The sequence below is a fragment of the Haliotis cracherodii genome, unplaced genomic scaffold, assembly GCF_022045235.1.
Source record: "Haliotis cracherodii isolate W230 unplaced genomic scaffold, xgHalCrac1.p SCAF_8, whole genome shotgun sequence".
Classification (NCBI taxonomy): domain Eukaryota; kingdom Metazoa; phylum Mollusca; class Gastropoda; order Lepetellida; family Haliotidae; genus Haliotis; species Haliotis cracherodii.
In genome coordinates this window covers 40,512,742-40,538,262 of record NW_027266341.1, presented here as the reverse complement: position 1 = coordinate 40,538,262, position 25,521 = coordinate 40,512,742, and the positions used below count along the sequence as shown (strand labels likewise).

Genomic DNA, 25,521 nt, shown 5'->3' with positions numbered 1-25,521 from the left:
ATGATGGCACCAGATCAGTTGCCGATTCAGATGAAGGTATCCAAGGACCAATTGATCAGTCATCCGAAGAATCCTAGTAAATGTGAATTTTAACCCTGGGTGAGTCAGTACTCAGAACAAACAGTGGTAACTCCCAAGGAAATACAAGAAGGTGGTGTCAGGTTACAAAGTTATCGATACGAATTTCCTGGACAGTAACGGGATAAATACGATTAACTATCTGCATCGAGGTCAGACGGTCAATGGACACTACAATGCTGACACAGAATTATGTCAGCTAAGAAAAGCTTGAAAAGCTCCATTCACGTATGCTAAAGCTTCAGGACAATGCACCTTGCACTTGCCTCAAGTGTAGGTGGCTGTAGTTGCAATTGGTTGCTTTGAATTACTTCCCTATCCCTCTTCTGGCACAGTGTCCTCTGACCTTAATCTGTCAAATCAACCCTGTGTGATAGAGTTTTACCACCAACGATGATGTGATTGCCACCGTCTAGGCATTTTGGAGGATTAATATGAAGACTTCTATTGGGGAGGAAAAACAAAAGCTGGAGCACCATTGCCGCCCCTAACCATAATTCCGCCAGCTCCTGATTGCATTCAAACCACGGACCTTCTGATCCTTGACCACATGCCCAAAGAGGTTAATCCCGTCAGCAATCTGACAAGACTATGATACCATTTATGGATGCCTCCATGCCCTGCTATTGGATGACACACTCACCTGTCATATCCGGTTGTATTACTATAGTAAGGATTAAGTTCTCAGATAAAGAGTACTTACTCACAACACACGTTAAACTAAACTTATTTTGTTACATACATAATCCTTGACCATAACTTTTGTTTGTTTGTTTGCACTCAGCAATATTCCAGCTATATGATGGCGGTCTGTAACTAATCGAATCTGGAACAGACAATTCAGTGATTGAACTCACGAACATGGATCCACATGCATCAACCAAGTCAACGAGCCTGGCCACCCGACCCCGTTAGTCGCCATAGTCGTCATTTATGACAAAAATGGGGTGCTTAAGACCTATTCTACCCCTGATCTTCACGGGTTTTGACCATAGCTAACGTAAAGTTGATACTTCATTAAGTATACTTGTATACTGCATTCTTTTTATTTTAATTATTCGTTTTTCCCCATGTATGAACTGTACACTTTAGACTTATTGTTTGGCTGTAGCTTTCTATGGTGTACATGTAGGATAAAGCTGTAAAGGGTACTGCCTGTGATGGTATTACCTTTACGTCTTACTCGTTTGCAATTTTGTCATTACATTGTCATTATGTCCCAAAGAGTTGGCGTCTTTTTTATGAGGTATTTAAGAAGCTGGTACACCAAAAGGTGAGACTGAGGAAGAACTCAGGTGTTGGTTAGCATGTATGGGAACTCCAATTCATCAGTTCAGAGGTAGTTCTTCAATACCAATATGTCAAGAACTTCTCTAATATTGCTTGGCCTCTCTCACATCGGCTCCCTCGGTGAATCGGGAAATCGCTTCAAGAACAAAAGACTTAAAGATTAAACACTTGAAATTAATGAAGATTCAAGTTCACTAGTAGTAGGTGCAATTCTCTAGATTCTAGATAAAAAGACTGTGATGGATGCTTCAGAAGAACACCAACAGAAGGCAGACCTCTGGCATCAATCTTACATTCTCGATGTCCAAGAGAGGATATCAACCTTTACTTTTACTGACCATTTCACAAGATATGCTCGAGCCTACCCTACAAGGAACATAACGGCAAAGATCACCACAGAAATCATATTCAACAACTTCTTTGTACACAATGCTTTTCCTCAGAGACTACATGCAGAACAAGGTGCCAATTTGAGTAATCTGATCACGGAACTGTGCATGCTTGACAAGGACAGGACAAGAGTAGGACCACACCTTACCACACGCAGGGAAATGGCCTGACAGAGAGAGTTAATCGTAACCTGATAAGTATGTCAGGTTCCTTGCAACCATCCCAGAATACCAACTGGAAGTTATACGTAGCACTACTAATCCATGCCTATTGTAGAGCATCCTTTTTTCCTTATGTTTAGCAGAAAACCACGTTTACCTGTCGACATTGCTTTTGAAAAAGGTTCTCCACAAAGTAGACAAACTGACACCACCCACATCACAGATCTGCGACAGCACATTGCCGACTCCTACAAGTTGGCATCAGATGCATCACGTAGAGCCTGCAGGGGGTAACAGAAGAGTAGGAATGGCATCGAGGTCAGAGGAGCTATTCTCAGCAATGGAGTCTTTGTGAAGCAGCTTGCATTTTGGGGGGAGCGCAAACTGGCAGACAAGTGCAAAGAAAGCATCTATGTTGTGAAGGACCAGAAATCCCAGTGGACTTGTGTACAATAAAAAGATAAAAATGGAGGGCGAAGTGCACTTCATCAAAAACTGTCAACGCGGTTGGGTAATAATCTGAACAACACAAGCTATTTTCAGAAACTAGCTTACCTATGAGTAGCTCTTTGCAGGTATGGAATTAACAGAGACAAGTATTTACGGAAATAAATGTTAATTATTTAGGTTTAGTTTAATACTTTAATTCTTATTAGTTAAATAGAATGATGCTTTAAAATCCAAAAAGTACAAACATATTGTTACATATATATTCACAGAAAGTATTTGAGACGAATGGTCTTAATACCGTGTTGATTCACAAAAACTCAAATGATTTGCTTGATTTCTAATAATCTCCATAAGCTTCCATTCCTTGATCCATGAGGAATTTGATATAAAGGAGGCGACCATGAATATAGATAAATATCAATCTTGAAAGGTTCAAGACAACTTGTCTAAACCGAAAGCAAATATCATCTGAAGTTTACTTAGCATCTATGTACAATTTGGGGATAAGACATTTTGGCAAGAAGGCATCCCCATTGACACGGGGGTTCTTACTTATCTGTTTCTTTGCACATTTAAATTTCTGCTTATATTGGCAAAATCAAAACAAGGCAATTTGTCCAAGTACTTTAACTTAAGATTGCGTTGATCTGATATTGTTTAATAATGGTCAAATATACACATATTTCCTTCCTCTGATTTACGCATCTGAACTAGAAATACAAGAGGCCCGTGAAACCGCCACATCTGTTTTATATTTAGGTCTATGCATAGACAGTGACAAAGAACTATCCACAAGGTTGGGTGACAAGATAAGATAAATTAAACTTTACAATAGTCATTTTATCCTTTATCTTGAGAATATTCCAGGAGCTCTGGACATACTTTGGTATCTACATTTCACGAGTTTGAGATACAATCGAGCATGGTCTTTCTATGAGATTTCAAGGAGTGCCATGCGACTCTTCCTTCAATGTTGTTTGATTCAAGGCCTCAGTAAAGCTTTCAAAACGTTTTATAGTTGACATGTGGAGGACTTTTTCCAAATGTGAAGCATCAGTGACCAAAATGATTCCCGGTGCTTCTCGACCTGTACCATACGTTCCCGTGTTTTTGCAAGTGAACAATTGTTTGTGACGGGTGCCACCGGTGGTGTAGGAAACTCGTACTTTTTCGCGAACACCTTGTGTTATCACTTTTAAATAGTGATTTGTATACACATGACATGATGTCACTATCTATAAACTTCTGAGACCTGCATCACTTCAGGCGTTTCTCCCACATTAAGTTCATACGCTGTAAAATAATTGGAATACTGTTTAAAGAGGCGTTAAACCTAATTCATTCATGTTTATGATACAGTTTCTTTTTATTATGGAAATGGTTTTGTCGATTTTACTTTAAAGTTATTTAGATGGAAAGGGACAGACTGATTTAAAGGTTTACTCAGGCAATTGTATATTTTGATTCCTCATCTGGCTAGCTGGGATGAAATAGGGTTTTTCCTGGTTTGAACATTTTCTCTGGTAGCCATGTGTCTTAAACCGGAAGACCGTGTTGGGATTTGTGGAAATAGTGACGAGGGTCTGTTTGTTTGTTTTTTCAAGTGCTTGCAAAGCCATCCTGATATACTCAACTAGCATGGAATTTTAACGCTTTAATCTTTTAAAACATCGGTTTCTGCCTTCAAGCCTGAAGGATTGGAGCGCACAGAAAACGAGGCTTGGCTGATCGATCTCCGGGGATCCTCAACGTTCCAAGAAAGCACATCCGTCGATTTCCCTCTACAAACCGTCGAGGGGTCACAAAAACTTAGAGTCAGCGTTGCAGGTATTGTAAACCAATTTAATTTTGTTTGTGCAGGGAGCCTATATAAGATCTATGGAATACCATTTGTAACAAAGTAGGATAGAAGTAAGATATAAACAGCTTCGACACTGATGACAATTTAGAAACAAAACATATGTTAAATACATCTGTATGCTTGTTTTACGTTGTATACAGGTGACATTCTCAGTTCTTCTCTGACAAATATTGAGAATCTAGTCAGAATGCCTGGCGGTTGTGCAGAACAGAACATGGTGAGATTTGCCCCAAACATCTACGTCATGAAGTACCTGCAGAGAACTCAGCGTTTGACCACACACATTAAAGACACAATTGAAACGTATATGGAGAAAGGTATGCTGTTACATCTGGTGTCTGTACAAACATACTAACTATTTTTAAGATGATTAAGACAGGAACAAATAGATAAGCATATTTAGATGTCTGGGAATATTAGAACCCTTTTTACCAATACAAAACAAGTTATTAATCAGACCTATAGGATTTGATGCTTGCTTTGCTCGTAACGATACTGCTCCGCTATATACATGCAACGAGGAGATTTCAACAAACTGTTTCAGGATATACAGCCAATGTAAATCTAACCGGCTTTTGTCTTGAGAAATAGACGATCCCAAAATACTTATGATCTTTGGCGGTTTGTGGTTTGTCTTTCCGAAGCATAGCTTTCCATGTTTCCACAATGTTCCCCGTTTATTAATACTTTATCGGAAAAGTCTGTGAGAGACTTACGTGTAAGGTCACGTTTTTCCATGCATAGTGGTTATTTAATTTTAATAATATGTATGTATGTAAGATTGTAATAGTGATGCCACCTCTTTATGAGTAGAAGGCCACGGTGATATTCATTCAATGAACAGCATTTATTATATGTTTTTTTTTATAATTTCCTCAAACCCCGATGTCAAGGATCATTGCTCATAATATCAGTCACTGGATTATCTGGTCCATACGCTGTTTTATATATAGACCTCAGTCATACAGCTGGATTATTGCTGAGTACTGCGTTACACAACAAAGATACAAATACGCCCTAGATATTATATCATGTACATCTCCTTTAGGGTCCTGGGAAATGTAATTGGCATATTAATCGGTAGCATATGCTGTAATTCAGTTTTACATTGAATTCCATCTTGGAACGTCATATTTGTTTATATTCACTTTCCATGTCACATGCTGAAAATGAATTAAAACTCAAAAAGTGTTGACTGTAGCGTGATGAATATTGGTATGTATGTTCCTTATGATGGACACCCGAAGTGATCATTGAGATATCTTTATTGAAGGTCAAAGTCACTCGAATGGTCTTTCATAAGGTAGTTCTGGCTCTTTATGTACTGAATCAATCAACTGTTTAGATTTATATGATTGTAAGAGTTAGACTTCACTTTTTTAACAAGTTGTATTTAAGCCTGTGATTGGTTGAAATTGAGGGTCAGTGTCATTAAACAACAGGTTCAAACAGATTTCTGGAGTCTGCACTGCGCATGACTTATTTCCACAGACGGAAGTAATATCATTCAACCGGAAGTGTCTGTATGTTTCATATTATTTAGCTTGAGGAATGGGACTTTCTGATTTAAAATTGTTCTTTCCCAAACCGGGAGTGATGCAATTAGACTGGTAGTGATCAGTTGAGATTCCTCCACGATCTCAGTATGTTAACTAGAGGCAAGATACTTCCATATTTTATGAGGTTGTGGTAGGCCTGTATTTCACAAAAATGAAGGTGATGGTTTAACACTGGTGGTGCGTATGCTGTATAAAGATTTATAGCTTGTGGGTGCATAGATACAGTCGCATTAACATGTTTGTAACTGCATAACTGACTTGTTTTCAACAAATTGATGTTACTTTACTTTATGTAGGATACCAACAAGAATTGCGCTACAAACACAGAGAAGGCTGTTATTCTACGTTTGGAGAGTCTGCTATTTACAGTTACGGTAACAGGAACTGCAGTATGTGGTATGTTTCATGACATTGTTACTTACATTAACGACGCTTTCGTTACTGGCAGGAATATAGTTTCATATATGATCCGCCAATTAAAGCAGACTTGATTTTCTTTCCAATTTATCTCCTAGTGGGAAGGTCCGACGGTTGTTCAATTGGGGCTTAAGACATGGATCGCTGTCCGTGTTCATCCATCGTCCGCCTGATACTTCAGGAGGATGCATTGCACCGATATATGAATTTTCAAGGCGTAGAATAACAATTGAGATGTGCCTTCAACAGGACAATTGTAAAACAATTTGATAACATTGGTTCATGGCATGGAATTTAAGCCAAATGGTTATTTTTCATAAAAATATGTTTCAGTTGTGGAAAATGTTTAAGCCATGTCATGAAACCAAATGGACCAAATGGCCTGTAGCTCTAATGTTAGATTTAATCTAGACCAACAAACCAAACTACATAGTCAAATATTCACTCCTACTCTCCTTTCATTATCTATAAATATTAGGTTAACATTATTTTACATTTAACATTCAGATGACTTTGAATTTACCCGGTGAGCCCATTAGTCTTAGAACTATTTCTATATTTTTCTAAATGAGTAAGTGAATGCCATTTTACGCCACAGTCTTCAGTGTTTGTGTGATATGATGGCCGACTGTAAATATTCGAGTCGAGGACAGACCATGAGTCGAACAACTATCCTATCACAAAGGATACCATGACACACAGTTAGCCAAGTAGTAAGATACTGTCACTGTCAAAATGTCACTCGCATGTCGTACAAGGGTGACCTCGTTATATTCGTTTTCATTGGATACCGCGACCTCGTTAAGGTCACATTTGAAAGGTAACGGTGGACATTTGTTTTTCATTCATAAACATTTGTGAAACTTCCTCCTTATTGACACTTTATTAAACTAAACAACTAAACTAAACACGCTTCATACTCGCTTTAAGTTCAACATCAATTATACATGGATCTACTAACAGACATTATGCAGTCGAGTTATATCCGTTGTCCATGACCGTGATGCAATGGTGGAAACTGTATTTTTATAGTCAGTTAACTCCCTTGCCTCGGGAAGACGCAGTTTCTGTAAATTAACAGTAACGATACACTAATACGAAATTGACGTTCGTTACACAAGTATTAACGACAAGATTCTTTCAGTTCAATCCGAAAATGACATATATTTGGATAGTTTATATGTTTAGTTTTGGTCACTTGCATTCAACAGTTAAACCACAATAATCAGATTATATATTTTAAACTTATGTTATCACACAGATTTTACAAATAGTGTTTAGGAAGAAGCCAAATTTGAAACACCAGAAGTTGAGCCAATATTTCTTAGCTTGACACCAATATATGAATATGTCACGTGTATCAACAAAACAATGTACATAACCAACTGAGAAGTAACGAAATAAAACAAGATGTTTTGACCTACCTTAGGCTTATAAAGATGACATTGTACTTACGATAACGAAAAATCCCATACACATATTCCAAGACAATTGTAATTATGGATTTAATTTTCTTTCACAGAACACATACACAAAACATCGTTAGCTCTTCATGTGGCCCATGTATATTTTTTTCAGTGGATTTGAATACACTTCGCGCCTAAGTTTTAAAACAAAATCTGGCATCGCTTCCCGTTTGTCCACGCCAATCCTTCATATGCTGCTACGTTTAATATACGTTTCTTTAAATCCAAGTATTTAGAACACTTCGTCTACTCAGCTCAGTCCAGAAGTATTTGTAACGTTGTTTTCATATCGACGAATTTCTGGGAACTTGGAGGTACCATTCCGTAAGCACGATTGCCTGATGCTGTGTCACGCATGGTTGACAAAAGCTCTGTGAACAGACATCTTCGCCTTCATCTGGTTTCACAATTAAATCTAGCAGTGACACTGTTCCACTAATAAAAAAAATCGGCCAAATAATTGTCAAAGTTTCAGTTGCACTTAAGGGCGGGAAGAGAGGCTCCATCTTGTTGATTCGAGTTGACATCCGGACCGATGTAATCTTGAACTGGCAATTTCTCATCAATGTCAAAAAGGAAATAACCAAAGGCTCCCCTGACCATCACACGAAAATGTTTTGACGCTCATATTGAAGACAAGCGAACCTGCAAAGTACTTGACAGTTGTAAGCAGTAATCCAAATCGGATGCCCGCTCGGGGCGAAGTTGCTAGGAAAATCGCGTGGTCGGAATAAGAGCAAACAAAAGGTTTCAGAAAGTAGAAATCCGCAGTGCATTAAAAAATGCCATGTTTATAATAATATTCACGAAATCAATTCTTTCCTTATAAAAACAAATTAATTTATTAATTCATCCCTGATCACGTGGTTGGCTCTGTCGAAGGAATCTTGTGATGAGGCTGTGTGTATTACATTGTTGAAATCAACTGACCATGAAGATTGTCGAGGCATTGACATTATGACAGGTACTCGTCAAAGATGGAGAAAAAATGCATCTGAGTGCGACAGTGTTCCTTAAGCTGCAAGACCAAAACATGTGTTCATGTCGAAGTAGTTACAAGAGATGATGATTCGTGTAGCCAGCGACCTGAATAATCTTGATTCAAATAATGTTGAAATGCATGTTCACGCACATGACAAAACTAGTGGGAACAAAATATGTATCTAAACCACGTTTCGAAATATGTGAGGCTGTCCATGTTTTATCTGATTTCTTTATCTCCCTTCCGAAGTGAAATAGTATAACGTTTCGTTTTCTCATTTTTTCCCGCCCCTGTGGAAAAGTGTGCACCGATCTAGTGAGTGAGTATGGTTTGATGCCGCTTTTAGCAATATTCCAGCAATAACACGGCGGGTGACACAAGAAATGGGCTTTACACACTGTGCCCATGTGGAGAATCGAACACAGGTCTTCAGCGTGACGCGCGAACGCTTTAACCACCGCCCCGTGCACCGATCTAATTACTACTATCATTGTACCGTCAAAAAGAACCATGTCTACTTTATCTTTCTTCAGCTGTTTATTAAAAATTCGTTTCCGAAGCACAGTGACTCGCCTCAATACTTAATTTATAAACGAGTACCAAGTGTTTTAAATTTGTATAAAATATGCCTCAAAATAACTTACCAAATTATTGAAAGACATTTTTTTGTTAAATTTTACATTTGATTTGAGGTCGGAGATGAGAAACACCGATATACAAATATGGATGGCCTTATGCAAATGATACTTGGCATGCCGCCAATAGAATCAACAAAGAATTAAAATCTGAGTCACATGGACCCGCAGAGTGACTTCGCCACGAGGAGCTTTCGGACAAGTGTGACTCTGTCAATACACATTGCTACTGGGCAATGAAAACATGTGACGGAAACGACAAAAAACTACTTTCATCACTTGGAAATATTGTTGACGATTACCAGGGTTTTCACGATCATTGTCATCCCGATTCCAGATATACACTAGACGAACACAACGAAAAGAAAAAAAAACACTGTTGAAATCACCAATTGCCGTGTATATTTTAAGAAATCCTATTCATAAACTGCAAATATACCGACCTTACACGACAGGATTATGTTTGGTGTCGTGACTAATTATTGTGAATGTTTCATTAGCACTGCTTTTATTCATCACGACAAACGTATTTCGTTCTCGTTCAGGGAATACAAGGGCAGGACTACTTTGGACATTCCACAGTAACATTTTATGAAGATGTTAAGACGAAATCGCAGGTAGCTTTTGAAACCGCGTTTGTTGAGAAAGAAGTCTTGGAATCGTTTGATGGATATTTATTACTATTAATGCTTACGCCCTTGTTGTCAAACGCCCCACGTGGGTGTGCGTATACATGTCGTCACCCGTTTACGCATTAACCAGTGAAATTTGTGTTTTATATTGACCTGTCAGATGACTCGTATAAGCTCCGATATAAGTATATAAGGGGACAAGAGCGTGCCTCTCCTATCTCTCACACATCTCATTACATCAAGACCAGCTTTCGTATGAAGATCACTCATCATCCCAGATTCCCTGCCTAGGCCCATCTCGGAAACTTGACCACCGTCGCCGCTGGGTGGATATATTATTATCACTGACTTTTGCTATCACCACTGTATTTGTATTCGGTGCTGACCACTGTCATAATATTATGTATTGCCATTGAATATTGTACTACTACTGTATTATGTATTGCCATTGCAATTGTTGTGCTGTATTTTGTATTGAATTGAAAACCTACTGAATTTTTGTAATACAATTGTTTGATTGTATACCATTTGTTGGTTGTTTGTTGGTTTCACGTGGTGTTTTACGTACAGATTTCGGGTTAACATTTTATTTCAATTTGGGAATCGACACGTAACACATGGAACACTTTATTAATGCGTATCTTTATGAATGTCAACAATGCTCATATTTGGGTTATAGCAATAGTCATGCGCAACATGATTTTTAATCGGTTTCGATTTTGCATATCAAAAGAAATAGATAGTTACACAAAACATATTTAACGTGCGTTAACACTCTGCCCCAACTACAGAAGACATATTGTACTGAGCTTACATGTATATAGACGACTAATACATATTGTTGTCTTAAAAGCTCACTGTGTGTTCCTCCAGATGGTCGCAAGTATTCTATCATATTATACGATACAGTTAAGCATAGGGAATAGTTGAAAGGGTATTCAAATAACTATTGCATTTCAAAATATTTCAGTTTCTTGTGTTTCTATATGAGTATGTCAGTTTTAAAAAAGATTGGTATGTTTTGTCATAAAATTAAGAACAGGATACGCTTAAAAAAATAAGATGGAAATGTATTTTTAAGCTGTGCGTAATCTTTTCCCACCTGTAAATGTCGCACATTGGCTTCTTCAGGCTCACAGCGTTTGTATTGAAGTGCTTTACCCAGGCGTACCCTTGGATCCCAGACGTCATAGACACCAACGTGATGTCTCAAGGCTTACAGTGGGTAGTCGGCCAGCAGAGAGAGGATGGCAGCTTCCCGGAGGATGGACACGTTTTCAATAAGAGAATGCAGGTTGTGTGATGCCTTTTATCCCAGCTTTAACCTGAAATACCCTTACATGTGGGCATATTTGGTTAGGTACCAAATCTAATGAAAATGTGAAGATAACAGCTGTTTTATATAGTTTGTAGTGCACAAATTGTTGTTATCATGTCATATAATTTCTTCCGAAACCAAACTTTTTCGTCAGTCTGCTATATGGTTTCACAACATTCTGATATATTGTGACTGTATACCCTGGTACAATCGTTCAGCGGGGCCGGGTTTTGGCCTGACAGCATAGTGATCTATTCAGAATGTGTAACCTGACATCACAGTGGTACAGGGGCGGGTGTTGGCCTGACCACAGAGTGATCTATTCAGAATGTGTAACCTGATGTCACAGTGGTACAGGGGCGGGTGTTGGCCTGACCACAGAGTGATCTATTCAGAATGTGTAACCTGATATCACAGTGGTACAGGGGCGGGTGTTGGCCTGACCACAGAGTGATCTATTCAGAATGTGTAACCTGATATCACAGTGGTACAGGGGCGGGTGTTGGCCTGACAGCAGAGTGATCTATTCAGAATGTGCAACCTGATATCAGAGTGGTACAGGGGCGGGTGTTGGCCTGACAGCAGAGTGATCTATTCAGAATGTGTAACCTGATATCACAGTGGTACAGGGGCGGGTGTTGGCCTGACCACAGAGTGATCTATTCAGAATGTGTAACCTGATATCACAGTGGTACAGGGGCGGGTGTTGGCCTGACAGCAGAGTGATCTATTCAGAATGTGTAACCTGATATCACAGTGGTACAGGGTCGGGTGTTGGCCTGACCACAGAGTGATCTATTCAGAATGTGTAACCTGATATCACAGTGGTACAGGGGCGGGTGTTGGCCTGACAGCAGAGTGATCTATTCAGAATGTGTAACCTGATATCACAGTGGTACAGGGGCGGGTGTTGGCCTGACAGCAGAGTGATCTATTCAGAATGTGTAACCTGATATCAGAGTGGCACAGGGTCGGGTGTTGGCCTGACCACAGAGTGATCCATTCAGAATGTGCAACCTGATATCAGAGTGGTACAGGGGCGGGTGTTGGCCTGACAGCAGAGTGATCTATTTAGAATGTGCGACCTGATATCACAGTGGTACAGGGGCGGGTGTTGGCCTGACCACAGAGTGATCTATTTAGAATGTGTAACCTGATATCAGAGTGGCACAGGGGCGGGTGTTGGCCTGACAGCAGAGTGATCTATTCAGAATGTGCAACCTGATATCACAGTGGTACAAGAGCGGTTGTTGATCTCGCAGCATAGTGCTGTATATTTAATGTACTCCTTGGTTTCAGAGTGGTAAAGGGGCGGGTGTTGGCCTGACAGCATAGTGATCTATTCTGAATGTGTAACCTGATATCAGAGTGGTACAAGAGCGGTTGTTGATCTCGCAGCATAGTGCTGTATATTCAATGTACTCCTTGGTTTCAGATTGGTACCAAGGGCGAGTGCTGATCTCGCAGCATAGTGCTATATATTTAATGTACTCCTTGGTTTCAGAGTGGTACAGGGGCGGGTGTTGGCCTCACCGCATATGTACTCATAGCTCTCAAGGAGGCACAGGCTGCACAGGTGCAGTGGGCGTCTAATAACGAGGTCCCAACGGATATACTGGGTGGAGATCGATCCCCTGGCAATCCCCCAGCTCCCAGACTACCAGCATCGGTACTAACGGACAAAATGGTATATGATTCTTATTACTATAAAACAATTGCCCTGATTTTTTTTATTTCAATGCAATACTTATCTGGGAGTTTGGAGATAAAATATCTTTCAAAATGGGAGATCAATAAGTTAATGTGAGAGGTTTTCTCTTCGGTGTTAGAGTGAGTGAGTGAGTTTGAATTTGCGCCGCTTTTAGCAATATCACGGCGAGGGACACCAGAAATAGGCTTCATACATTGTACCCATGTCGGGAATCGAACCCGGGTCTTCGGCGTGACGAGCTAACGCTTAAACCACTAGGCTACCGGACTGCCCCCTTTAGTGTTAGAGAAGAAAACCATGGAAAGTTGCAGATATAAAATATGGGTATATCCAAATTTATTATTAGTTTTATCTTACATATATCTGAATGTTTTCTTTATTATGGCTACCATAAATGCATATGTACAGAAGGTTTTGGCCCCAGATTCACTTGACCTTTCATCCTCTTAACAAGCATAGCATAGCATTTGATGGTTATCGAGATTGACCTCTGTTTTATGAAGGAACTATTGACATACCTACATTGTGGAAAATCATTCTTAATTATCGCAATGGCTATTTTTTATGTTACGCATTTTTAGCTCTTGGATTCTGCTAATAAAGCTGTGCAATATTTGGAGTCCCGGTTCGACACCCTGAACACAACTTATGACAAGATCCTCGTGGCCTATGCTCTCGCTCTTGCTGGTAGTAACAGGGCTCTTGAAGCTCAGTCCATCGTTGAAGCCGCGGCTGTCAATGACGGTAATTAGACCTATGCATGCTTTCTCCACTGCAAGTCCACGAGAGCACTAAGAATGACATTTTCAAAAATAAGGCAGATCTAAAGTCGTCATTATCTACCCTAGTGGTAGTGAGGTTGATATCTCCTTAAACCCTGAACCCGTATATATGTGTCATAGAATTTGTTTCGTCTTTTCTTCTGGTTATTTTGTCGCTTTTTGATTTCCAGTAAGCTCTAAACATTGGATGGACCCATCACCGCCTAAACCCACGGGATACTTCCACTACCGATGGTATCGCGACACTGAAGCCAAGAGTATAGAGATGACGTCATATGCTCTTCTCCTCTACTCTCTGACTAGCAATGTATCGGAAGGACTCCCTGTCATGCGGTGGATCAGTAACCAGAGAAATGACAGGGGAGGCTTTATATCGACACAGGTAAGCTCAAGAGTGGAACAGATGAGTTCCAAGTGCACGTTAGTTTCTGTTTAGTGATAAAGTAAAAATACTCTACAGCACCAGAAAATGTGTTTCTTGAAACCACGAAATTATGTTTACAGGACACGGTTGTAGCCCTTGAAGCGCTGTCAAAGTTTGCTGGTGATGTGTATTCACCACAGACATCCATCAATATTTCTGTCAACATGCCAGGGTATTCCAAGAATTTTTCTATCAATTCTGACACAGCCCTCCTACTACAAGCGGGTGAGATTCCAGTAAGTGTTGTCGCTTTCCTTCAAAAGTAAAAACTTTGTCATGCACAGTTTGATTCCACATAGACGTTTCTCTTCATGTTTAATACTCTGCATGTATTTCCAGGTGACCAATGTACCCAGTGTGCTGACTCTGACTGCCTCCGGGTCTGGGGTGGCGGTACTACAGGTCGGATACAAATAGCTTTCATACCCAAAACACGTATACTCAATAGTTTGCTGTTGACAAATTGATTAAATGGTGTTTCGCTTATTTGAATATTTCGAATTTGTATCAGTCCAAAATGTATAACCCTTGACTCTTCCACACGAACATCTACTGAGTGTGGTCGGATTAAGATGCTTGGTGATTTATATATATATGTCCGTAGTCGTACGTTTCACGGTAAAACCTGCGTCGCTTCAGGCTTCCTTACGCGTTAACCTAACCACAAGGACACGACTGTAATGCTGTCAAAAGCGGCGTTAAATCCCTTGTCAGATACTTACTATATTGTCGTTATTGTCAACATATTTCGTTCAAACGCCATGTGAATTAATCAGGTCTGCAACATCTCGCTAATTGACGTGACACAGGATCCACTGAATGTCGGTTCAGTCCCCGTTTTCAACACATTATGGTATGTCACCACCATGCTCGTGCTCTTTGATTGCACCTAAGTAGTTAACGTCTTGTTTTACTATGGGCGTTGCTTCTGCATCAAGCTGGCAGCTGTGATATGGTAGAAATACTCCCCAAAGCGGTGTTAAACCTACCTCACTCACTTATTTAACCAATCAACATTCAATCACATATGCATGTTTGTAAACCAAATATTGTTGAGTGCGCATTTTGTATTTCCCAAGTACGTGGTTTGCGCAGCATGTTAAGTTGCCTTTTGTTCATGTTCAGTTTCCTTGCAAGGAGGTATGCGTTCTTTTACAGGTGCATAAACAGTATAACGAGAACACGCCTTCTACCAATCCCAAGTTTGAATTACGTGTAGAGATCCTGGAACAGACAGACAGGAGATTTGTATTGAAGACATGCTTCCGTCATCTTGATGAAGGAAGTAGTGGTATGAGCCTTCTCAACATTGGAGTACCTACTGGCTTTGACCCGGACCTTAATGAGAGGCAACATACTGCAGTCTTTTCCCGCTCCGAGAGAAATGGAAACATGCTGACACTTTACTTCAACGAAGTGAGTAAACGATGGTATACATTACTATTCACTTGGGAGTGCAATAGTTCATATACTCCTCCAGCACAAGCAAAGTACGACAAAGTGTAAAGATGCATTCATGCATTCTGTCCACACTGTTGATATGTTTGATGGCAAAGTGGTTTGATGTAACTGTATATTCCAGATTTCGGATCGCGAGGGATGTATAAACACTGTGATGACCATGGCTGATGTTGTGATTGACTCCCGACCTAGCACGGTTGCCCTTCAGGAATACTATGAACCGGGTACGTGATCTTGTGGATAGAGCGGCTGCCTGGAGAGCGGAAGGTCGTGGATACGATCCCTGGCCGCATCATACGAAAAAGACGTTAAAACATAGTACTTGATGTTACCCTGCCTGACTCTCGGCATTAAGGGGCTAAACAAGACTGGTCGGCAAGGAGTCAGAATACCCGGTATTCATGTTACTCTGCCACATGGTATCTCAGTAGGCTGTACCTAAAAAATCTGTATTCGTCCGGACTAGTACAAACAGCGACACGCACACGTGCATGCACGTCGCTATATATAAATGCAAAAATCCTGAACGCGATGTTAAACTCTATTTCACGCCACCTCACTTGCTACAGTAGTGAGTTAGAAGTACAAGTTTTAGTCCTGTACCACTTCGGTGAGAACTAAGAACCATAATCATGGCGAATCTGGGATCTCTTATGATTCAGTGATGTTGTTGTTCATGTGTTTTCGTCCTTGTTACAGATAATGTTGTTTCAACTCTTTACCTTCGGAAGGCTACGGGGATGTGTAGCTTGTGCCCTGGATGCAGCTTCCGATGCCAACATAGAGTTCAACCAGTCATGTAGATGGCACGTGTCCATAATGTAAGTGGACCATCTACGCGACACAAGATAGGAACTCTTTAGTTGTATTCATCGCCTGCTGGCATCTTGTAGGTCCAGTTGTGTTCTATACATAGGTTATATATGGAATCGCGTGTGCTATTATGTCAGCGAATCAGTTACTTAAACTACAATAAATAATTAAAGATTAACTTGTAAATAGTTTGCATTACCGAATCATTTACATGACTCCATGGGCAACAACACAACGCAGCTACAACAGTGCTTATAAGTATTGGTTTTCTCTTACCTGTTCATATCTCTCCCTACCTCGATAGTATAACCTTCGTAGTTAATTAATTGTAGAATATATACCCAATCACAAGATGAACTTATACAGAAACCAAGAAAGCAAACAAAAGACGTGTTGTGACATGTTAGTGAGTGGGTTGAATTTAACACCACATCATTTCAGTTATACTTCGGCGTTTCAGCTTAATGTGGGATTGAAGAAAGAATTGAAGAAAGCATGCAGGCTTAGACGTTTACTTCTTTGGGGAACCTAAGAGCACGGGTGTATACTGACATTCCAAGAATCATAATCAGGGGGAATATGGGATTTGAACCATCTACCATAAGATTCTTGCATGTATTGTTTAGCAAAATGAAAACGGCTGTACCACACCTGTACCATTTCTTTTTGTAAAACGTTCAAGTGTAGTGGAATACATAAACTGTTAATAGGAAAAGCTGTATTTTATGATAAAGTGCTGCAATAGGTATTTTTGTGTTCAATCCGTTGTGCCATGCATTTATAATGGCAATTTATATTTACTGTTTCAGGAAACACGGACAATGTTGAAATTGAAACGAACAAGCCCCCACTCGTTACAAGAACACAATTCCTGTTTCACATATATGTGTAGTTTAATGAAGAAAGTGTAGTTTCTAACCGCCATTTGTAAAGGTAGCACATTCTTCTTATGCATTGTGTTATACTTTTCGTGATTTTTCCATGTTTTTCATTAAGCAGAATAACCACCTGTGTGTTATGTTATGTTAGTTATGTTTTGTATAACAGAATGTGACAAAGTAGGGCCACAGTTCAATATTTAATTATAAACAACAATATATTTCCACATGTATTACAGATACTTTGGGAAGCACTATCCGACACGTTGTTGTTACATGCAATAAACGAGGGTAGGTGGTTATTTAGGGATATACTATATGTACACATTAAATGGACATTTGTGATAGAAGAAATCGGAGTGTGCAAAAGACATAAGTGCCCCTTAGTCAATGAAATCCATCAAAATATCTGTGTGTAAGCACCCATTATGTTCTGTATATATATTTCAACTTTCGAAAACCTTTCTATTATTGCCTTTTTAAAGTTAGTTGAAAAGACGTCATATTGATTACAAGTACTATGATATCTCATGTGAACAAGGCTACGCGTCGTGTGTTAACACCGCAAAGCCTTCATAATCGATCATCGATGATGCATTGTATTTATCAGTGACATGTTCATTTCTCAGATTTATGTTTGACAATGAACAAGCCATTACATTACATTTCGTTTTTAACGAGAAGTAAAATATCTTTGTTAGAATGTATCGGATTATACAAACAACCTGACTCCTGTCATCCATCTCTTGATAATAGTATTTTTTACGGTATACAGCTATCTCCTAATTGTGCTTGTCAGTTGATATTTTCAAAGATAGAGTTAGTACTACTCCTTAAAGTAGGTTTGTTATAAATTTGAATTTTAACTTTGCATCAGTTATAACAAGATTCCAGAGTGTATTAAATGTATCATACAGACTTATTATGTAATGTCCTTTTTTCCTCCAAGAAATAAATATTTTCGAACGTCATTTTTGCTCCCTGTAATGGATCTAACAAACGTTCAAGTTGGTATCGCACCTGCATAACATATACATCGGACGACACTACGTACATGTCTCAGCCGTTTTTGTTAGGAACCTTTTTTCATGAAACCAGACACATGTCGAGACGTTTATTTACCAGGCTTTAACGAAGTATTGGCCTAGAAAGTAATCAGTCATTACTTCAGAAATCTATAGAAGCGTATTACTGCCACATCCTAAAAAATACATCTCAATGTATGATATTATAATCGTGCGTATCGTCACTCAAACAGTGATTTTGTCTTGCGAAGTTGCGACCCTAGTTGGATATAGTTTGTACAAACATTTATATTTTAAATAAAGGTGAATACTTAATTACTAATTAATTTATTTAAATGTTTGGAAGCATGTTGGTCGTTTATTTTCATTTGGTCTTTTCTGTACTTTACAACATTTTGAGATCATTTCAATTTATAAATAAAAACAGGGAAGTTCATTCAACAAACTGCAGAATTGGCCCTTCAGTGCTTCACATGATGATGACGAGTATTACGTTGATATAGTTTTTATAGTTTGAGTGATTCTCAACCACCTTCCTATTCTCGTTTGACCCCTAAAACCTCATTTTCGAAATAGAGAAATCAACAGAATCGGGTGATTTGTTCGATTTAAATCATGTTATCGTTGATATATAATTGTGCTAAAGCACAGCTGATGTTCAGTGGTGTAGTGGTTATCACGTCTGCTTCACACGCATCGCCACCTCTGTGTACTTAGATTCATTCCACGTTTGTGATTTGCAAAAAAATACCAGAGAATACAGATAGTGTCTACAGCTGAAGTGGTTTGTACAATGTATATGGCGATGCATACTATAGAAATGATACCAAAAAGTATCGTGGCAGTGGTTATCTCCCATTGACCGTGATTGAGACTGTATGGCTGCTCCTGTGTAAACTGTCCAGTTGAGAGAAGTTGGTGGGATGTTTGTGAGATAAGACATCAATATACATGGTGTTAACTGTCTAGTTGAGAGAAGCTGGTGGGAAGTTTGTGAGATAAGACATCATTACACCTTAATTAGCCCCCTGATCGTGATCAAATACGTTTCCAGTCATGTTTCAATGGTACAAAGTCCTGATATTGGAAATGATGGAACCAGTAAGAGGAAATGCCGTGAAAGAAAAGAAAACATACAATCAATGGTACACCACCCCTCAGCAGATCCTCAACTTGCCGTGCTCTGTTAGTGTCCGTGGCAGGTATAAGTCTTTACAAACACTGCCACCAACACAGCTGCGGTTCAGTGGTGTAGTGGTTATCACGTCTGCTTCACACGCAGAAGGCCGCGAGTTCGAGCCTCGCCTGAACCTTGATGTTTTGGCTCTTCTGTGAATTGTTATTTTACTTCTCTCTTGCTGGCACACATAGCGTATTGTGTTGACTGTGTCCACTGTTGATTAATTATGAAGTCACGCACAAAGTGTCTATATGAAGTGGCTAATCGACATTTACTTGGAAAAATAGATAAGCCAAACCACTCAGAATGCCTCTCTTCCCTCCATCTCTGCCACATGTGACTGAGAGGAACGGTCATCAATAACCAGAGTTACTAGCCTGAGCTGGCACTCACCCTGGTTCGCTTCGCGCTCAGAAAGAGAGGCTGTCTATCGTCCTCGTGGTTTGGTAGATTGTCAGTTTTACCTGAAGTCATGGCGATGCATACTATAGAAATGATCCCTAAAAGTATGATCTTAACTAACATATGGCGGAATTTGTACCTACTTCTTTTCAAAAGGCACGCCAGTGTGGTATGCAACAGCATGTAACATTCCTGCTAAATCTTTTGAAAAATCTTCATCAGGTCAATCAGTTACAGACATCGCCACCTCTGTGTACTTAGGATTCATTCCACGTTTGTGATTTGCGAAAAAAACATAGAGAGTACAGATAATGTCAACAGCTGAAGTGGTTTGTACAATGTATATTGTTTGGTGATTACATCGTGGCAGTGGTTATCTCCCATTGACCGTGATTGAGACTGTATGGCTGCTCCTGTGTAAACTGTCCAGTTGAGAGAAGTTGGTGGGATGTTTGTGAGATAAGACATCAATATACATGGTGTTAACTGTCTAGTTGAGAGAAGCTGGTTGGAAGTTTGTGAGATAAGACATCGTTACACCTTAATTAGCCCCCTGATCGTGATCAAATACGTTTCCAGTCATGTTTCAATGGTACAAAGTATGATATTGGAAATGATGGAACCAGTAAGAGGAAATGCCGTGAGAGAAAAGAAAACATACAATCAATGGTACACGAAAGAGATTCATGTTTGTTTACGGGTGGTTCCGTGGTGTAGTGGTTATCACGTCTGCTTAACACGCAGAAGGCCGCGAGTTCGAGCCTCGCCGGAACCTTACATTTTGAGGGATTTCCATTATTTCATGGAATGTATACATCTCTCTTTCTCAGGTAAAATCCTACCACCAGCGAAGGGGGCTTGTTACTTCTTAATGTTTTGTTTCTTGTCGCCTTTTACACATGTACACCACCCCTCAGCAGATCCTCAACTTGCCGTGCTCTGTTAGTGTCCATGGCAGGTATAAGTCTTTACAAACACTGCAACAACACAGCTGCGGTTCAGTGGTGTAGTGGTTATCACGTCTGCTTCACACGCAGATGGCCACGAGTTCGGGCCGCGAGTTCGAGCCTCGCCTGAACCTTGATGTTTTGGCTCTTCTATGAATTGTTATTTTACTTCTCTCTTGCTGGCACACATAGCATATTGTGTTGACTGTGTCCACTGTTGATTAATTATGAAGTCACGCACAAAGTGTCTATATGAAGTGGCTAATCGACATTTACTTGGAAAAATAGATAAGCCAAACCACTCAGAATGCCTCTCTTCCCCATGTGACTGAGTGGAACGGTCATCAATAACCAGAGTTACTAGCCTGAGCTGGCACTCACCCTGGTTCGCTTCGCGCTCAGAAAGAGAGGCTGTCTATCGTCCTCGTGGTTTGGTAGATTGTCAGTTTTACCTGAAGTCATGGCGATGCATACTATAGAAATGATCCCTAAAAGTATGATCTTAACTAACATATGGCGGAATTTGTACCTACTTCTTTTCAAAAGGCACGCCAGTGTGGTATACAACAGCATGTAACATTCCTGCTAAATCTTTTGAAAAATCTTCATCAGGTCAATCAGTTACAGACATCGCCACCTCTGTGTACTTAGGATTCATTCCACGTTTGTGATTTGCGAAAAAAAACATAGAGAGTACAGATAATGTCAACAGCTGAAGTGGTTTGTACAATGTATATTGTTTGGTGATTACATCGTGGCAGTGGTTATCTCCCATTGACCGTGATTGAGACTGTATGGCTGCTCCTGTGTAAACTGTCCAGTTGAGAGAAGTTGGTGGGATGTTTGTGAGATAAGACATCAATATACATGGTGTTAACTGTCTAGTTGAGAGAAGCTGGTTGGAAGTTTGTGAGATAAGACATCGTTACACCTTAATTAGCCCCCTGATTGTGATCAAATACGTTTCCAGTCATGTTTCAATGGTACAAAGTATGATATTGGAAATGATGGAACCAGTAAGAGGAAATGCCATGAGAGAAAAGAAAACATACAATCAATAGTACACGAAAGAGATTCTTGTTCGTTTATAGGTGGTTCCGTGGTGTAGTGGTTATCACGTCTGCTTAACACGCAGAAGGCCGCGAGTTCGAGCCTCGCCGGAACCTTACTTTTGGGGGGATTTCCATTATTTCATGGAATGTATACATCTCTCTTTCTCAGGTAAAAACCTACCACCAGCGAAGGGGGCTTGATACTACTTAATGTTTTGTTTTTTGTCGCCTTTTACAAATGTACACCACCCCTCAGCAGATCCTCAACTTGCCGTGCTCTGTTAGTGTCCGTGGCAGGTATAAGTCTTTACAAACACTGCAGCAACACAGCTGCGGTTCAGTGGTATAGTGGTTATCACGTCTGCTTCACACGCAGAAGGCCGCGAGTTCGAGCCTCGCCTGAACCTTGTTGTTTTGGCTCTTCTATGAATTGTTATTTTACTTCTCTCTTGCTGGCACACACAGCGTATTGTGTTGACTGTGTCCACTGTTGATTAATTATGAAGTCACGAACAAAGTGTCTATATGAAGTGGCTAATCGACATTTACTTGGAAAAATAGATAAGCCAAACCACTCAGAATGCCTCTCTTCCCTCCATCTCTGCCACATGTGACTGAGAGGAACGGTCATCAATAACCAGAGTTACTAGCCTGAGCTGGCACTCACCCTGGTTCGCTTCGCGCTCAGGAAGAGAGGCTGTCTATCGTCCTCGTGGTTTGGTAGACTGTCAGTTTTACCTGAAGTCATGGCGATGCATACTATAGAAATGATCCCTAAAAGTATGATCTTAACTAACATATGGCGGAATTTGTACCTACTTCTTTTCAAAAGGCACGCCAGTGTGGTATGCAAAAGCATGTAACATTCCTGCTAAATCTTTTGAAAAATCTTCATCAGGTCAATCAGTTACAGACATCGCCACCTCTGTGTACTTAGGATTCATTCCACGTTTGTGATTTGCGAAAAAAACATAGAGAGTACAGATAATGTCAACAGCTGAAGTGGTTTGTACAATGTATATTGTTTGGTGATTACATCGTGGCAGTGGTTATCTCCCATTGACCGTGATTGAGACTGTATGGCTGCTCCTGTGTAAACTGTCCAGTTGAGAGAAGTTGGTGGGATGTTTGTGAGATAAGACATCAATATACATGGTGTTAACTGTCTAGTTGAGAGAAGCTGGTGGGAAGTTTGTGAGATAAGACATCGTTACACCTTAATTAGCCCCCTGATCGTGATCAAATACGTTTCCAGTCATGTTTCAATGGTACAAAGTCTTGATATTGGAAATGATGGAACCAGTAAGAGGAAATGCCGTGAGAGAAAAGAAAACATACAATCAATGGTACACGAAAGAGATTCATGTTCGTTTACAGGTGGTTCCGTGGTGTAGTGGTTATCACGTCTGCTTAACACGCAGAAGGCCGAGAGTTCGAGCCTCGCCGGAACCTTACTTTTGGGGGGGATTTCCATTATTTCATGGAATGTATACATCTCTCTTTCTCAGGTAAAAACCTACCACCAGCGAAGGGGGCTTGATACTACTTAATGTTTTGTTTCTTGTCACCTTTTACAAATGTACACCACCCCTCAGCAGATCCTCAACTTGCCGTGCTCTGTTAGTGTCCGTGGCAGGTATAAGTCTTTACAAACACTGCAGCAACACTGCAGAGGTTCAGTGGTGTAGTGGTTATCACGTCTGCTTCACACGCAGAAGGCCGCGAGTTCGAGCCTCGCCTGAACCTTGATGTTTTGGCTCTTCTATGAATTGTTATTTTACTTCTCTCTTGCTGGCACACACAGCGTATTGTGTTGACTGTGTCCACTGTTGATTAATTATGAAGTCACGCACAAAGTGTCTATATGAAGTGGCTAATCGACATTTACTTGGAAAAATAGATAAGCCAAACCACTCAGAATGCCTCTCTTCCCTCCATCTCTGCCACATGTGACTGAGAGGAACGGTCATCAATAACCAGAGTTACTAGCCTGAGCTGGCACTCACCCTGGTTCGCTTCGCGCTCAGAAAGAGAGGCTGTCTATCGTCCTCGTGGTTTGGTAGACTGTCAGTTTTACCTGAAGTCATGGCGATGCATATTATAAAAATGATCCCTAAAAGTATGATCTTAACTAACATATGGCGGAATTTGTACCTACTTCTTTTCAAAAGGCACGCCAGTGTGGTATGCAACAGCATGTAACATTCCTGCTAAATCTTTTGAAAAATCTTCATCAGGTCAATCAGTTACAGACATCGCCACCTCTGTGTACTTAGGATTCATTCCACGTTTGTGATTTGCGAAAAAAACATAGAGAGTACAGATAATGTCAACAGCTGAAGTGGTTTGTACAATGTATATTGTTTGGTGATTACATCGTGGCAGTGGTTATCTCCCATTGACCGTGATTGAGACTGTATGGCTGCTCCTGTGTAAACTGTCCAGTTGAGAGAAGTTGGTGGGATGTTTGTGAGATAAGACATCAATATACATGGTGTTAACTGTCTAGTTGAGAGAAGCTGGTGGGAAGTTTGTGAGATAAGACATCGTTACACCTTAATTAGCCCCCTGATCGTGATCAAATACGTTTCCAGTCATGTTTCAATGGTACAAAGTCCTGATATTGGAAATGATGGAACCAGTAAGAGGAAATGCCGTGAGAGAAAAGAAAACATACAATCAATGGTACACGAAAGAGATTCATGCTCGTTTACAGGTGGTTCCGTGGTGTAGTGGTTATCACGTCTGCTTAACACGCAGAAGGCCGCGAGTTCGAGCCTCGCCGGAACCTTACTTTTGGGGGGATTTCCATTATTTCATGGAATGTATACATCTCTCTTTCTCAGGTAAAAACCTACCACCACCGAAGGGGGCTTGATACTACTTAATGTTTTGTTTCTTGTCACCTTTTACAAATGTACACCACCCCTCAGCAGATCCTCAACTTGCCGTGCTCTGTTAGTGTCCGTGGCAGGTATAAGTCTTTACAAACACTGCAACAACACAGCTGCGGTTCAGTGGTGTAGTGGTTATCACGTCTGCTTCACACGCAGAAGGCCGCGAGTTCGAGCCTCGCCTGAACCTTGATGTTTTGGCTCTTCTATGAATTGTTATTTTACTTCTCTCTTGCTGGCACACACAGCGTATTGTGTTGACTGTGTCCACTGTTGATTAATTATGAAGTCACGCACAAAGTGTCTATATGAAGTGGCTAATCGACATTTACTTGGAAAAATAGATAAGCCAAACCACTCAGAATGCCTCTCTTCCCTCCATCTCTGCCACATGTGACTGAGAGGAACGGTCATCAATAACCAGAGTTACTAGCCTGAGCTGGCACTCACCCTGGTTCGCTTCGCGCTCAGAAAGAGAGGCTGTCTATCGTCCTCGTGGTTTGGTAGACTGTCAGTTTTACCTGAAGTCATGGCGATGCATACTATAGAAATGATCCCTAAAAGTATGATCTTAACTAACATATGGCGGAATTTGTACCTACTTCTTTTCAAAAGGCACGCCAGTGTGGTATGCAAAAGCATGTAACATTCCTGCTAAATCTTTTGAAAAATCTTCATCAGGTCAATCAGTTACAGACATCGCCACCTCTGTG

General features: G+C 40.3%; 1 protein-coding gene, 13 non-coding genes and 1 pseudogene across 14 annotated transcripts in view; 10 read left to right on the top strand and 5 right to left on the bottom strand.

The window, feature by feature from the left end:
• The window catches only part of LOC139449649 (CD109 antigen-like), a 63,045-nt gene extending 44,766 nt beyond the window's left edge, over positions 1–18,279 (top strand). Inside the window, exons 24-36 of the mRNA XM_071231127.1 lie at positions 4,058–4,196; positions 4,371–4,547; positions 6,086–6,185; positions 11,053–11,215; positions 12,744–12,926; positions 13,532–13,694; positions 13,903–14,114; positions 14,237–14,392; positions 14,496–14,558; positions 15,315–15,572; positions 15,739–15,841; positions 16,317–16,438; positions 17,240–18,279. Of these exons, the coding sequence (XP_071087228.1) occupies positions 4,058–4,196; positions 4,371–4,547; positions 6,086–6,185; positions 11,053–11,215; positions 12,744–12,926; positions 13,532–13,694; positions 13,903–14,114; positions 14,237–14,392; positions 14,496–14,558; positions 15,315–15,572; positions 15,739–15,841; positions 16,317–16,420 (1,821 nt within the window). The 3' untranslated portion in view covers positions 16,421–16,438; positions 17,240–18,279. The remainder of the gene's footprint in view (positions 1–4,057; positions 4,197–4,370; positions 4,548–6,085; positions 6,186–11,052; positions 11,216–12,743; positions 12,927–13,531; positions 13,695–13,902; positions 14,115–14,236; positions 14,393–14,495; positions 14,559–15,314; positions 15,573–15,738; positions 15,842–16,316; positions 16,439–17,239) is intronic.
• Positions 18,280–19,573: 1,294 nt separating this feature from the next.
• Trnav-cac (transfer RNA valine (anticodon CAC)) lies at positions 19,574–19,646 on the top strand. Its single transcript has one exon. It is a non-coding gene; the product is annotated as a tRNA-Val (tRNA).
• A 163-nt stretch (positions 19,647–19,809) lies between these two features.
• LOC139451174 (small nucleolar RNA U3) lies at positions 19,810–20,029 on the bottom strand. The gene has a single exon (XR_011652280.1). It is a non-coding gene; the product is annotated as a small nucleolar RNA U3 (small nucleolar RNA).
• Positions 20,030–20,617: 588 nt separating this feature from the next.
• Positions 20,618–20,690, top strand: Trnav-aac (transfer RNA valine (anticodon AAC)). The gene has a single exon. It is a non-coding gene; the product is annotated as a tRNA-Val (tRNA).
• Positions 20,691–20,910: 220 nt separating this feature from the next.
• Positions 20,911–20,996, top strand: Trnav-cac (transfer RNA valine (anticodon CAC)). The gene has a single exon. It is a non-coding gene; the product is annotated as a tRNA-Val (tRNA).
• Positions 20,997–21,159: 163 nt separating this feature from the next.
• LOC139451191 (small nucleolar RNA U3) lies at positions 21,160–21,366 on the bottom strand (annotated as a pseudogene).
• Positions 21,367–21,955: 589 nt separating this feature from the next.
• Positions 21,956–22,028, top strand: Trnav-aac (transfer RNA valine (anticodon AAC)). Its single transcript has one exon. It is a non-coding gene; the product is annotated as a tRNA-Val (tRNA).
• A 220-nt stretch (positions 22,029–22,248) lies between these two features.
• On the top strand, positions 22,249–22,321 carry Trnav-cac (transfer RNA valine (anticodon CAC)). The gene has a single exon. It is a non-coding gene; the product is annotated as a tRNA-Val (tRNA).
• A 163-nt stretch (positions 22,322–22,484) lies between these two features.
• On the bottom strand, positions 22,485–22,704 carry LOC139451227 (small nucleolar RNA U3). Its single transcript, XR_011652328.1, has one exon. It is a non-coding gene; the product is annotated as a small nucleolar RNA U3 (small nucleolar RNA).
• A 589-nt stretch (positions 22,705–23,293) lies between these two features.
• On the top strand, positions 23,294–23,366 carry Trnav-aac (transfer RNA valine (anticodon AAC)). Its single transcript has one exon. It is a non-coding gene; the product is annotated as a tRNA-Val (tRNA).
• A 221-nt stretch (positions 23,367–23,587) lies between these two features.
• Positions 23,588–23,660, top strand: Trnav-cac (transfer RNA valine (anticodon CAC)). Its single transcript has one exon. It is a non-coding gene; the product is annotated as a tRNA-Val (tRNA).
• Positions 23,661–23,823: 163 nt separating this feature from the next.
• Positions 23,824–24,043, bottom strand: LOC139451195 (small nucleolar RNA U3). Its single transcript, XR_011652299.1, has one exon. It is a non-coding gene; the product is annotated as a small nucleolar RNA U3 (small nucleolar RNA).
• Positions 24,044–24,632: 589 nt separating this feature from the next.
• Trnav-aac (transfer RNA valine (anticodon AAC)) lies at positions 24,633–24,705 on the top strand. The gene has a single exon. It is a non-coding gene; the product is annotated as a tRNA-Val (tRNA).
• A 220-nt stretch (positions 24,706–24,925) lies between these two features.
• Trnav-cac (transfer RNA valine (anticodon CAC)) lies at positions 24,926–24,998 on the top strand. Its single transcript has one exon. It is a non-coding gene; the product is annotated as a tRNA-Val (tRNA).
• Positions 24,999–25,161: 163 nt separating this feature from the next.
• Positions 25,162–25,381, bottom strand: LOC139451173 (small nucleolar RNA U3). The gene has a single exon (XR_011652279.1). It is a non-coding gene; the product is annotated as a small nucleolar RNA U3 (small nucleolar RNA).
• Between the last annotated feature and the right edge of the window lie 140 nt (positions 25,382–25,521).